The 15,097-nt window shown below is 36.8% G+C and overlaps 1 protein-coding gene across 5 annotated transcripts in view; it reads right to left on the bottom strand.

Annotated features, from left to right (window-relative positions):
• Window positions 1-15,097, bottom strand: part of RB1CC1 (RB1 inducible coiled-coil 1) — a 94,835-nt gene that overhangs the window by 61,207 nt on the left and 18,531 nt on the right. For 4 of the 5 annotated variants that reach the window (XM_004697553.2, XM_004697552.2, XM_045293341.1 and 1 more), the window contains 4 exons: window positions 10,877-10,977; window positions 7,893-8,009; window positions 6,371-6,497; window positions 6,011-6,181 (listed from right to left, as the gene is read on the bottom strand). In XM_004697553.2, the coding sequence (XP_004697610.1) occupies window positions 6,011-6,181; window positions 6,371-6,497; window positions 7,893-7,963 (369 nt within the window). In that variant the 5' untranslated portion in view covers window positions 7,964-8,009; window positions 10,877-10,977. Of the gene's footprint in view, window positions 1-6,010; window positions 6,182-6,370; window positions 6,498-7,892; window positions 8,013-10,876; window positions 10,978-15,097 lie in introns of all 5 variants that reach the window. The other variant, XM_045293041.1, reaches the window with a different exon arrangement.

Here is a 15,097-nt window from a genome sequence, read left to right on the forward strand (position 1 = left end):
AATGATGAGGGCAATGAATGTACAAATGTGCTTTACACGACTGATGTATGTATGGATTGTAATAAGAGTTGTATGAGCCCCTAATAAGATGATTTAAAAAAAATATGCTGAAAAACTCAGCTTATACACAAGTATATATGATAATCCCCTTTCCTTAGGTATACCTTGGTAAACCCAATCTTAAGACACCAAAAATGGCCCCCAAAGCTTTAAAAACATGGACATTAGAGAACATTTTTTAAAAATTGTCTTTTTAAACATACAGGTATCTGAGCGGCACCAAACACACACCAGGTCTGTTGGCATAAGATGGCAACAGCAAACTGCCCTTTGAGTAGGCTTTGTTTCTACCCCCAGCCTACCTCCACCCCCACACCTGGTCACCCCCATCATCTGAAAGAACAAGCATACACAGTAAATAAAACTATTCTTCCCACAACAAGCCCAGGGACCTCCAGCCCAAATTGGCAAAGCTAACCCAGCTTCCCTGAGGTGCAGCTCTATTTTTTTCCTTTATTTTCCTCTCTCCTTAAACTTTTGGGCTGCAGTTAACATACACCTTGGCTCACTAACAAAGTATTAGCATAACAAAACAACTAGAACCCTCAGCTCAGGACAGCAGTTTAGGTTTGAGGCAAAAACCTGAAGCCTAATGACCCAAAGGTCACTCACAGAGCAGATAACCTAGCTATCCACAAAGCAGTCCAGGGACACAAACCCCTGGTCATTACTCCAACCCTCTCACATAAGCCATGTGCCTTCTGAGTAGGGTATTGCTTTATTGTGCCACCTAGGTAAGTGGTATAGACCCCATTCTCCCATGCCCACCATCCAAAAGAGCGAATCCTAGTCCCTCTGACCTGACTGACCAGAGAGGCACATTCTCAAGATAATTAACTTGAACCATAGAATTCAGGACCCACAGTCATACCAAACACCAAAGTAATCCCCCTAGTCATAGTCTCAACCCTACAAGATAATACGGTAGTAAAATATCACACTACCAGATACTGTCCCCAACTGCTTAAAAGGCCTCTGCTACACAGTCCTGGCTCCTCCTGAGGACAAGGAGTGGGACCCAGCTGCTTTTTACTGGTTCAATTGCTGCTCTGTGTTCCACGTCTCCTATATCCGCCTCCCCAGAAAAGAAATCTGAGTACTATTCTAATAACTTATACTCAATTGGGACTTCCCTTTTTGTAGGTATACATAAGTATACACACACACACACACACACACACACACACACACACTACTTTACTCGCAATTTATTTTCTAGGCCCTTAAGAAATCATCAACCTGTAGGTTATGCTAACAGACAAAGCTCCTGGTCAAAGCTTAAGAGTGCACACAAGCATGCATTAATGGCTGTCTTGCCACTAACTCCAGAATTATTTTTCCCAGTATTATTTTTAAAACTCTCCTCGCCTCTGGCCCTTCCCTTTAATTGCCCTCTCTAATCTAAATATCTAAAGTCTTATTTCATAGCACTATTAACCTATCTTTTAATTTCTCTTTTCTTCTTGTCAAACCTTTTCTTCTGATCCTCATAAAACAATAGCTGATGCTATTCTTACATTTTTAAAATCTTTTTTTTCCTATCAAATATTAGTATCCATTCCTCCATTATTACAAACAGGCATTTTTAAATTTTACCCAACTTCCCTTCTTTTAACCTACCAAATAACACTACCCAATTCCTCCCATTTTGTTTCTTTTCTTTTGCCTACTGTTCCTTTCTCTCTTAGCTAACACTTCCTATCCCACTCTCTGACTGCTCCCCTAACACTTAATCTAACATCCACCCCTATACTTGGCGCAAACTGTCCACTAGCTTTCTAACTGCACCACCTAACAGAGCTAACCCACATAACACCACCTCCATAACACCCCAACAGCGACTCCAACATGTCAAGGAAACAACAGAAGATATTGATGCACATACACACAAAATGAAAATAACCAAATACTAATTAGGCCCAAATGTACCACCTGAAATTGAATAGGCTATGGATTTGCCAGAAAAAGAACAGTGATTGTACTCGTGCAACAGATGAAGGAATAGGTGGGGGTGAGGGGTGGGGGTGAAACAAAAGAAACAATAGAAAAGAAGAAAAACTCCAAACAAACACAAAAATTAAACATTACAATAGCAGAATTACACAATACTATAAAGGAACGGCACAATGCTATAAAAGAACAGAGAAACAAAACTGAAGAGATATAAACCTGAACTAGTGAGCTATAAAACAAATCTATAGACTCCAACCTAAAAGAAGAACAAATGAGAAGAATGTAAAACAGACAGAGAAACGCTTAAGACAAATGTGGGAAACAATCAAGAGGAACAACCTGTGTATTATTATAGGGATCCAAGAAGAGGAAGAAGCAATAACAACAACAACAAAATAAGAGGTAGCACCAACATACTAAATCTGTTACTGCGAAGAATAGCAACAGGTATTCTTCAAAGAGAGGCAAAAATTAAATAAATCTATAGCTAATAAGGCAATCATTAAAGAACCACTTAGTAACTACTCATAAACACACAGAATCCTGAATCAACTGTTTCTGATTAATATCAACAGATCTCTAGTATTTCATTGATATTAATGTGTTGTTTCCTTCCTTCTACGATTTTATTAGGAAAAGCTGCTGAGTTAACAATTGTGTCATTTAAAGCACTTTAATATGATCCTACAGTTTTCTCATTTAAGATACTAAAGACTGCGTCAATTAATTTTATCACCACATTTTCTGATATTAAGCCATCATTGTATTCCTAGGAAAAGCACTCTGCTTGATAGTCATCTACTAAAGTATTTACGGTATATGCCTGCTATTAACCTGAAAATTATAGAGTATTAAAGCTAAGACACTAGAACATTAATTACATAAGAGACATATTAAAAGATTTTAGCTTTCCTAAAGTAATTATGGACTCATAAATCCTGTTTTTTTTAAAGCATACTACACAACATTGTGAGACTGAAAGCCAAAAATTTTATGAACATACTAATCAAGGTCAAGAAAATACTTAGCCTGATCAGCTAGTATGTGATTATAAAGAAATGCTGCATGTAATCATTTGTAGGAAGGAATATATTAAATGTCTTTAACAGAAACACACATAAAACAAGTAAACTCAAAAACGACTCACTGCCATGAAGCCAATTCCAATTCATAGCAACTATAAGTTCAATGCAGAACTGCCTCTGTAGCCTTCCAAGACAGTAATTTTACGGGAGTAGAAAGCTTTGTTGACCTTGCAGTTAGCAGGCCAACGCATAGCCACTGCACCACTCAGGCTCCCAGGACCTAATCCAGTCTGTTCTCAAGAAGCAACAGCTCAGTATTCTCTAACTGGGTGTTTCTGGTGACTTTACAGAACACACCGACCACAACTGACCACAATTATTTGCATCCAGGAGAGGGGTCAAATAAGTCATAGGTAAACAACTTTTCAACTCGAAAGTCACATAATGTAGAACAGGCCTGATTTATAGGCCCAATATCCCCCAAACTAAACACATACATATTATTACCCTCTTTATAAAAGTATATTTTTAACAATTTCACTGACATACGATTAACATATCTTACATCTAAACAGTTCGGTCACGTTTTGTAAGTTTTGCAACGTTTACCACAATCAATTCCAAGATACTTTTTCCTTCTGCTAGCTTGTTAGCTGCTCATTTCCTACCAGCCTCCCCTGCCGTGTCCCTTTGAATATGCTGATCCAGTTGTTGACTACACTGCAGCAGTTCTCAACCTGTGGATCAAGACCCCTTTGGGGGCTGAAGGACCCTTTCACCAAGGGTTGCCTAAGACTATCAGAAAACACTTATATCCGATGGTCTGAGGAATCAAGACACCATAATCACATATTGTTTTTGTGATTAATCACTATGCCTTCATTATGTTCAATTTGTTACAATGAAAATACATCCTGCATATCAGATGTTTACATTATGATTCATAACAGTAGCAAAATTAGTTATGAAGTAGCAACAAAAATCATTTTATGGTTGGGGGGCACTAGAACATGAGGAACTGTATTAAAGGGCCTTGGCATTTGGAAGGTTGAGAACCACTTGCTCTATAAGGATTACCTAATCTGGGTTCCATATACAGAAAATCATACAAATTCAAGAAATACGACAGAGACATAGTAGAAGATCAAAGGGATACACCTGGCTTGAACAGTTAAACCTTGTCACACTTGATCTCCCCACCCACCCCGATGCATGCTGGATCTGATCTGGTTTTCAGCATTATATTTTGTTTGTTCACATTAGGGTTTATCGCAGATGTTATGTCATTAGGGGTCACCCTCTTGAAGATGTGTTGTTTTCCTGCATATGAAACCCAGGAATGATGAACCTATAGGGACAGTAAGTAGAATAGAGATTTGGGGGGCACACATGTCAATGAGTCCAGGAAGGAAAAGAATGTTTGGAAATGGATTATGGTAGCAATTGTACAATACTGCTTAAGGTGATTAAACTTAGGAAAGATATGTGTATTAACTCCTAATTGAAAATTAATTTAATTAAAGAGAAAATTAATTAAAAAAAACTTAAAATGTTAAAAAAAAATAAGACAATACAAATGGACCAACAAAAATGACAAAACAAAGAAAAACCTCAATGGATAATAAAGCTGAAATGAGATCAATAATAAGGTATCATGTCACATTTTACCTAACTACAACTGTAGTAATCTACACTGCAATGTACTGTGTCTGGTGACAAGGATTTCTCAACCCTGGTTCATAGTGAGAAGGCATTCACTCGAGGCTTACTCGTCGGAAGAACCCTGCAAATTGGTTCTGGGTTGTCACTGTCACCCGAGGCCTTCTGCAACCTGGGCATTCAGAATTTAAGTTCTAATACCAATTCCTCATCCAGGTTTGGATTTTGTTTATAATTCTTGGATTACACACATGCTGGTGTGCTTCTTCTTGTGGACTTAGCTGGCAACTCATAAAGCTAGATATATGTTTTAAAAGAATTTTCGTGTGTGTCTTACGGAAGTTAGACTACTATACTATTTATAGTTTAATTATTCTATAAGCAATAACAGTTCATATTTATTAATGCCCAGTAAGCTACTCAAGGTACACTGGTGGTGCCAAAGGCTAGTGTTAACGAGTAAAGAAATATCTTTGGGGACTAGGATGCACCTGAATAAAATCGTTATTTTAATTATGTCACATGCATGCAAATGCTGACAAAGCATAACAAAGACCAAGACGCACCAATGGCTTTAAACTACAGTATTGACAAACAACACTGACTGTATCATGGACCACCAGAAGAAGGAACAAATAGGTCTTGCAGGTAGAATCAGAAAGCTCCTTAGGAGGATGGCAAGGCTATGCCTCAGGTACTTTGGATATCTTATAAAGAGGGGCCAGTCCTTGGAGGAGAGCATGCTTAGCAGAGGATCAGCAAAAAACAGAGAGACTCGCAATAAGGTGGATTAACACAGTAGCTCCAACAATGAGCTCAAAACTAGGGTTGATTCCACAACACCAAACAAGAAGATTCTCGGGTTTGTGTCCAACTAACTTAATAGAGGGTTGAACTAACTGTAGAACAAAGGTGTCCATCAGTGTCCATAAAAAATGTCAGCATGAAAAAAAAAAAAAGTCAGCATGAAGCCCCCAAACTCAGTTCTACTATGTTAACTGAGACCACCATGAATCAGAATTCATTTGGCAGAGCTTCCACACTGAGATAGACTAGGAAATAAGGCCTGGTGATTTACTTCCAAAAGCAGCCAACCCAAACCCAGTGGTTCACAAGAGAATACAATCCGATAGATTCATACGTGACAACAATCATGGGGATGGTAAATGTCTAGGTACTCTTTTTGTTGCACATGAGATTGCCATGAGATGGAAGCAACTTAATGGTAACTAATGTCAGCCTTTCAATTTTAAAAATATTTTAGATGCAAATGAATTATGCCATGATCTTAGGAAACACTGTTTATATCTTACCACGGCAAGTTGTGTCCTTGAAGCTACAGTGTGAAAAACTGCAGGCATCATAAGAGACTCTTCAACTTTCAATGCCATATCATTTTCTGTTGAAAAGGTAGTTTTAGGAATAGCCGGAGGACGTTCACATAAAAACATTTCTTTATTAAAAAGAAAAATTGGATTTGTGTCCTATTATTAAAAAAAAAAAAAAGTTAAAAAAACTGAAAGGTACATGTTTAACAATCATTAATACTCAAAATTAATATATGCCCTCATACATAAAACATGAAAGTCTTACTTTTGAATATTGACTTCCCACCTCCTTATCTAATGGGAAAAGTTGGAACATCCTTGTATGAAAGGCCCTCCGGTACCTACCGTCCCAGCACTATAGGTGCATACTCTTCGATCTGCAGCCATGCATTCTCCTCCATTGACCACAAGCACCTGGTGCTGAATAGCAATCTTGTATTTATTTTGAATGGCATGCTTAAGGTCTGCCACACTTTAAAAAAAAAAAAAAGGCAGTTATTTAGGGATAATTTGCTCTAGGGATGAACTTTTTTAGGCTAATTATTTTAACTCGAATGATGAAATACTAAAAATATTCCACAAAACAGAGGAAAATTATTAGCTTTCTTTCTGAGTTGGATTCCATAATAAACTGTCTGATCCTGAATGAATAAACCATCTGTGTACCACACCTAAAAATGTGGCTATGAAATAAAGGCAATGCACAATTATTTTTGTGCTCTAAATATAAGTAAAAAATATGCTCACATTGACATCAGTGTGCAGAATTCATCAGAACACATTACACAAAGAACACTAAGCCCAAAGCACATGAAAAATTATTTCCTATATTTCAAAAAAATTCTTGTAGTTGGTGAATACTATTTAATGAAACCTGGTCATTTGAAAAGTAATTTAAAATAAAATAAAAGCAGAGGAATGTGGTAATTACATAATTTCATGTCAACTTGAAGAACCCTAAAAGTGAAGGGGTGGTATTCAACAGGTCAAGCAGGTCACAGCTGATGGTGCCTCCCTGTGGGCATGGCCTTCTTGTAAGAAGGCCTCTGGGAACCTCCCCTTCTCTTTCTGCCTTGACCTTGTTGCTGGCTGACTCTGACTGCTGCCAAAGCCACCACATCAGTGCATATGGCTGCATGAGTATTAGGGTTCTGTGGACTAGTATCAGTCTTATGGACTTGAGTTGGACAGGGAAATAATAAGCAATATTTGCATTTTACTAAGTTTAACTAAGGGAATTAGTTAAACTTAAAATTAACTAAGTTAATTCCTTTCAATGTGAGGTCTGGGAGCTCTGCAACTTTCCACAAACATAGGAAAAAATATAAAAAATTTCAGTATTTGAAATCCTTGCAGAAGTAGAATCTGACTAATCGGAACTTAAAAAATTAAACCAATTGTATACTCATATTCACCAAAAAATCCTATTTACTTTGTTTATAGAAGGGAAGAAAATCAGAGTAGAAGGGGGAAAAAGGGAAGAAAATCAATGGACCAGAAAAACAGAGCATAATTTTGGCATGTATAGAATGGGAGAAAATAGTAGGAAACAATGAATCTGAAGAAGTATTTAAACAGCTAAACAACAGAAAAACGAATTATATATTTTAAAATGGGCAAAGGACTACTCAAGATAATTCTCTAAGGCATTATAAAATGACCAATAACAGCAGTATGTAACTTACTCAGGAGGAAAAAGGCAACTTCAGCAACAAAAGCTGTTTATGTAACGTGCTGGTATAAAGTGATTTAAGAGTTGCTATGTGGCTGTTCTGCTTTGAGAATTGGTTTTCATAAATTTTTTTTCCTTGAAGAGTTTACAGACACATAGCATGCAAAAAATGAGATAATATACCAAATAACTCACGTTTGCACTGTAAGTTCAGTGTCAAATGTTAGTGTAGTTCCAGTATTGACCAGAAATACATATAACTTCATGATGACTTTTCTAAATTCTGTGAATTTACACTTCACGCTGAAACAGCTACTAAAACAAAACAAAAATTTTTATCAATTTGGCATACAAGCAAACATACTTTCACCACTAGAAACTACAATCATATTCTATTGCTAACTGAAAACTTGGAGACATTGTTGGTTTAAAAAGAATTAAGAAAACAAGACTAGAAAAGCATAACTATTTTAAATTTGTTCTAGTTTTTAGTATTTTCTGCTTAATTGAAATTTTTTGCTTTATTTTGTTGTTGTTGGGTCATGTGTGTGTGTGTGTGTGTGTGTGTGTGTGTGTGTGTGTGTGAATGAAATCCAGGACTGGTTGAGAAGAAATGGGAAGCTAATAATATTGAGAAGAAGAAAATGTTCAAAAATTGACTGTGGTTATGACTGTACAACTATTCTTATTACAAGTGAACTGTACTGAATAGGTGAATTGAACTGTATAACGTGAACTACTGTACGACTAAGAAGAAAAACGCAGAGTCTTCGGATGCCCACATGGATCTTTTCTTTCCTTCCTGCTTTATTAATGACCTTATGCTTTCTTCATAATGATATTCTTGATGTCATCCCAAACAGTACATTGGGCCTTCTGTCATTAGTGGTCAACACAACAAATCATTCTTTGAGATGTTCCTGAAATTCAGATGGGATAGACTCACACGATGGTATTTTGACTCTTGTGGACCTGTTTTGATTTTCTTCAAAATCAACCTAAACTTAAACCAAAAAACCAAACTCACTGCCAGAGTTGATCCTGACCATATGGGACCATATTAGTGACTATATAGGACAGGGCATAATGTGCCTGTTGAGTTTCTGAGACTGTAACTGTTTACAGGAGTAGACGCCCCATCTTTCTCTCGAGGAGAAATGCTTACTATGCAGTTAGCAGCCCAACGCATAACCACTGTATCACCGGGGCTCCTCGTCTGAAGTTATATGTGAGTAATTGGTGGTTTGTACCACAGTCAGCCCCTGGTCTCATAGTTGTTAATATTGAGCTTCTCAATCATCTTTTCCCACAGATATAGTCAATATGATTTCTGTGTATTCCATCTGGAGAAGTCTACATATATAGTCCCTGTTTGTGTTGCTAAAAAAAAAAGGTATTTGCTATGAAGAAATCATTAGGTCTTACAAAATTCTATCATGCGATCTCCAGCTTTGTTTGTCACCAAGATTACATTTTCCAACTATTGTTCTTTCCTCTTTCTAACTTTTGCTTTCTTATGACCAATAATAATCAAAGCATCTTGTATGCATGTTTGTTAAATTTTTAACTGAAGATATTGGTAGAATTCATTACCTTCATCACTAGCTTTAGTGTTTGAAATGCCCTTAGATGTAGATATAATCCTATCACAGACAGCAATATACTTCAAGATAGACCCTGAAATGTCCTTTCTAATGATGAATACAACACCGTTGCTTTTTTAAGTTTATATTTTATGAAAACAAAACTTGTAGAAATATTTATAAATGTCACCTTGAATATGACAGATTTTAAAAGGACTTCATATCTCATAAGATATATATATATATATATATATAGTATGTATTTATATATATTCCAACAAGCATACCCTTTTTTTTAAATCACAGCACTCTTAGCTGTTATGCGAGAAAGTATTAGGGTCATTAAGAACATGATTTCTCTTGATTGTGTCATTCCAGCATAGTAAATCATTTGACTTTCTCATTCAAAGTGGCTTGTGCCAGTCCACTTCAACTAATACCTATAGGATATCGATCTTTATGCATTCTAATTCATTTTTGATGACTTCTAATTCTCCTAGATCAATACTTCATACATTCCAAGTTCCAATTATTAGATTTTTGCAGCTACTTTTTCTCATTTTCAGTGGTGCTCCATCAACAAATGAAAGTCCCAAAGGCTTTCCTGCCACATTGTTATTTGAGGCTAATTACTCCAAAGTGAACAGCCAAATCCTTCTTCATAGTCTATTCTTAGTCTGGAAGCTAGGCTGAAACCAGTTCACTTTGAATGACCTTACAGGTATTTTGAAATACCAGTGATATATTGAATTGTATTATATGTGAATTTGGTGCAAATAAAAATGTAAAAATAAAAAATGAAACAAGAAATATCACGGACAAAGCTTATATAGCATCACAGCAACACACAAGCCACCACTCATACTAATAGCAAATACAAGATGTATTTGTACCTGCAGATTAGGTACACAAAGTTAGCTCCTCTTCCTTCTAAGTTTTTGCTCTGCTTAAATACTAAGCTAAATATTATCCAGCAATGGCCTTAATATTATTATTACCTCACAAAGCAGTACAAAGAACACCGGCTATTAAATCTAAAACAACTCTGAAATTAACTAGTGAGATATTGTCAAAGTTAAAACCTACTAAAAATTAAATTCACATGATGAAAAAGAGTTTACCAAGAGTAAAGGGGGGCCTACAAAATGGGAATAAAAATATGTGCACATGTCTAATTTGCATCTATAGAAACTTCAACTCAATGAAAATGATGATCCAATTATACAATGGACATGCCAACAAACACATGAAGATGCTCATACACATTAACTATTCAAGAAAAACCTGTCAATTCCAACTCACAGCAACCCTATCCACAGAGCAGAACTGCTCCTGTGGATTTCCAAGATTGTGAGAGAGGTATAAACCAAAAGTACTTCAAGATATCAATTCAACCTTGCGAAAAAATGGCACTGAGAGAAAAAAGAAAACAACAAATATGGCAAGGTTGCAGGCAGATTAGCGCTCTTAAAAGTGCTGACAGAATTGTAGCATGGCCAAGCTATAGTGATTGGTCTGCTACTTCCTCAAGAACCTAAAACTAAAAATCCTTTATGGTTCAGAAATATCAACAACTGTTATAAAGCTGTGACTTACCTTAAGCACTGCAAAAAGGTCTATTACTTTTCTTAAAACTGGTTTACGTTTGCGTTGCTTGATACTGGCAAATGAATGGCCCTCCTGGTAAACTCAGGTCACTGGAAAAGAAAATCTGAGGATTATAGGGGAACAATTAAACATGTAACAACATTGTTTCTGTTCTTTATTTTTAAATCACTTGTATTTCAGCCCTCCTTTCTCACTCTTGTACATGCAAGCTCATTCACCATGATTTTGACTGCTACTATAGTTGACTCTTTAATCTGACTGAAATATGTTCTAACACTTAAATCACACAACCAATCCTCCTCAAACAAATTCAAACTGAATTATTGGTATGCATTTCAATAGATTATAAAATGGTAATCAGTGCTTCTTAACTAAACAATGTCAGCAGTTAATGATGATTCCAAGGTAGGGAACCCAACTCCACTGCCCATGCATACCTTAACTCTATGGGAGAATCCAGTAAGATAACACAACCATGGTTGAACTTCTGCTTTTCTGCAAGACAATGCGCTCTCTCTCTCTCTCTCTCTCTCTCTCGCGCGCGCTCCCAAGCTTTTACTCCCCAATAACAGACTGCTTAAACTCAGAACATATTAAGTTTTTTAAAATCTCAGTGCCTTAAAGATGAGCAATTCTCTCTACTCAGAACCCTACCTCTTTGCTCTACCTGTAATTACCGTTTCCTTCCTCCCGCCTTTCTACCGATGCATATTTTGCAGAGATTAAATTACGGATTCACCATTTCATTATTTGCACTATGTATTCTGTATGTGCTTTTATGCTTGTGACATTTCTTTTTACATTTCTCACCTCTAATTAATAGCAAAGACTATGCATTCCTGAAAAAAATAGCTCTAAAATACTCTAAAACGTAAAGACTCCCAGGAAGTCTCTTCTATTATTACTATTTGCAACAGCATCTCCTGTCAGCATAGAGTTCAATTAACCCTCAGAAAAAAATATTTAAATGTGATCTTACTTTACTGTGTCTATCTAATTCCTTGCACCTATCTCAGATGAGTTTATAATTTAAATGTATCCCAGCTATCAAAAGATATAGCGTCTGGGGTCTTAAAAGGCTTGAAGGTAAACAAGCGGCCATCTAGCTCAGAAGCCACAAAGCCCATGTGGAAGAAGCACACCAGCCTGTGTGATCACGAGGTGTCAATGGGATCAGGTATCAGGCTTCAAAGAACTAAAAATCATAGCATTGTGAAAGAGAGGAAGTGCAGAGTGGACATCCAAAGCCCATCTGTAGGCAACTGGACATCCCCTTACAGAAGGATCGCGGAGAGGAGATGAACCAGTCAGGTAGCAGTGTAGCAACGATGAAACATACAACTGTCCTCTATTCTTAAGTTCTTAAATGCTTCATCCCCCCACTACCATGATCCCAACTCTACCTTACAAATCTGGCTAGACCAGAGGATGGACACTGGTACAGATAAGAACTGGAAACAGAGAATCCAGGGAGGATGATCCCTTCAGGACCAGTGGTATGAGTGGCGATTACTGGGAGGGTGGAAGGAGGGTGGGGTACAGAGGGGGGACCGATTACAGGGATTTACATATAGCCTCCTCCCTGGGCGACAGACAACAGAAAGGTGGGTAAAGGGAGACATCAGACAGTGTAAGATATGACTAAATAATTTATGAATTATCAAGGGTTCATGAGGCAGGGGTGGGGCGGGAAGGGAGGGGAAAAAATGAGGAGCTGGTGCCAGGAGCTTACGTGGAGAACATATGTTTTGAGAATGATGAGGGTAACGAATGTACAAATGTGCTTTATATGATTGATGTATGTACGGATTGTGATAAGAGTTGTACGAGCCCCCCATAAAATCATCAAGTGTTACACATGGCTATGAGCTGGCAGCAACTCAATAGCAGTGGTTTCATTTTGTTTCATTCTTCCCCATTGTTCTTACACCTGGTAAGATTGTACTTCTGCACTTCTGAGCTTAGGTAGAGCCCTAATAACTGGTACTGGCAAATTAGCATGACATGAAATCCATTTAGGCAAAAGCTCTGGGACAGTATACTAGTTCCACTTCGCTTTCTATTTCTGTGCCTAGTTGGAAGTTTTGATATCCCTGGTTCCTTATATCAGTACAATGAGTAAGGTTCCCTGTCAATCCCTGTAAAACATCTATAGTGAGAGCAATAAACCCAAGTCAACATCTGAAGTATTAAGTACTAAGTATTGCAGCATTTTCCTATTTCATCTAATTAATTTTTCTTCCTTTAATAAGCACTGTCCTCCAGGGCAAGATATGACAAAATAACAATTTATAAATTATCAAGGGTTCATAAGGGAGGGGGCAGCGGGAAGAGAGGGGGGAAAATGAGGACCTGATGCCAGGGACTTAAGTGGAGAGCAAATGTTTTGAGAATGATGAGGGCAATGAATGTACAAATGCGCTTTACACAGTTGATATTATATATGGATTGTGAAAAGAGTTGTATTAGCCCCTAATAAAATGATTTTTTTTAAAAAGAAATTGTACAAATGTGCTTGGCACAATGGATGTATGGATTGTGATAAGCATTGTATGAGCCCCCATTAAATGATTAAGAGGAAAAAAAATAAGCACTGTCCTCATTACTACAACTGTTTCATAAATGTGCACATAATGGCTTAAATTTGTTTCAGTTTATGAATTCATTTATTATGTTCTGTTTATTTTTTTAACCTCCCCCCATTTTTTTTGTTGTCAACTACTCAACTAACAACATGCTTAAGTCGTTCCTTCTCAATTTACACTCCTAAGGCTATATATGATACAATCCTTGCTAGTATCTTATTTCTCAATGCTATATTATTTTTCATTTTATACTTACATGCCATCTTTAGTTACTGCTGAATTTGAATTTTGTTCACTGACTGACTAGTATAAACTCGATATTATACTAGATACACTAACAGTTGAAGTCAAGAAGCACTAGACTGGGACTGGTGACTTTCCCAAAATCCATAAAGACAAGAAATTAACCCTAAAGTACAGTCTTGGAAAAGCCATGCAGAACTGCAATAGACAAAGAAGCTAGAAGAATAAAGGATGCGATTACTGATTATAATAAAGTTTAATCAGAGGTTCATTTTATAAAAGTAGCCATTTTGTTTTCTGAAAGAATAGCTAAAGTGTGGTGACTAGAATGAAAGGAAAATTGTTGGTAAAAAGGTGGCTTATTAATTAATCCAAATTCAACAAAAACGTGGTATTACATATCAGGCACTAGACATTATGTGAATAAAACAGCCATGATCTTTGCCCTATTGAGCACATAAGGCCCAAACAAGAAAGAGAAACATTAAATGGGAAAAGAGTAAATATGGGGTAAGTAGACACAGACAGCAGTCAATTCTTGATACATGGTGACCTTCTTATATACAATTGAACGAAACACTGCCAAATCCTAATCCATCTTCACAATTGCCAGCTTTTTCAAGTTATTGTTACAAATATTATGTCAATTCATCTCACTGAAGGCCTGTCCTCTGGCCTTCACTAGCCCTCGCCTTTACATCAAATGTGATACCCTCTTCCAGTGACTGATCACTCACAATGAATATCCAAAGGAAGCAAGTCAGACAATGTCCTATTGTTATACATGAAGTTTGTAGTGACTAATTTTTCAAGTATATAACCAGGCTGTCCCTCCAACTTTTAGTGTGGAAAGCCTGCTGAAACATGTGTGCTTTGGGTAACCCAGTGGGTATTTGAGATCCCAGGGGCACAGCTCCCGTTATCATAATAAACTGCAAGCCACCACTGAACAACAAAACTATGGGAGGTGGTATAAATGGCAAAATGGTTATGAATGCAATGAAATAGAACATCTCTATTTGGATTACATCTCAAAAGCCAGACCTAAGAGAGTACGAATAAAGTAGTACAAAGGCACATTTTTTGGTTTCCTTTAAATATTTTTTATCTCTTCTCTTTAATATAATTTCATGTTTGGAGACAAGTTCTAAGAATAACAAGAAAACTAAAATAACACAAAGAACTCCTTGAACTAATTACAAGCTTTCCTTTCTTGTGTTTTTTGTCATTGGTTTGTTGCTGTTGTTTTGTTGTATATTGTTGCTTGGTTTTGCTCTGTCTTGTTTTTGTGCATGTTATTATCTCCGCATAAGATAGGCTGGACAATGAAGAAAGCTGATGGTACCCGACTATCAAAAAGTATAGCGTCTGGGGTCTTAAA

This window comes from Echinops telfairi, unplaced genomic scaffold (genome assembly GCF_000313985.2).
Source record: "Echinops telfairi isolate 266 unplaced genomic scaffold, ASM31398v2 ScPeMD7_1;HRSCAF=3_0, whole genome shotgun sequence".
Classification (NCBI taxonomy): domain Eukaryota; kingdom Metazoa; phylum Chordata; class Mammalia; order Afrosoricida; family Tenrecidae; genus Echinops; species Echinops telfairi.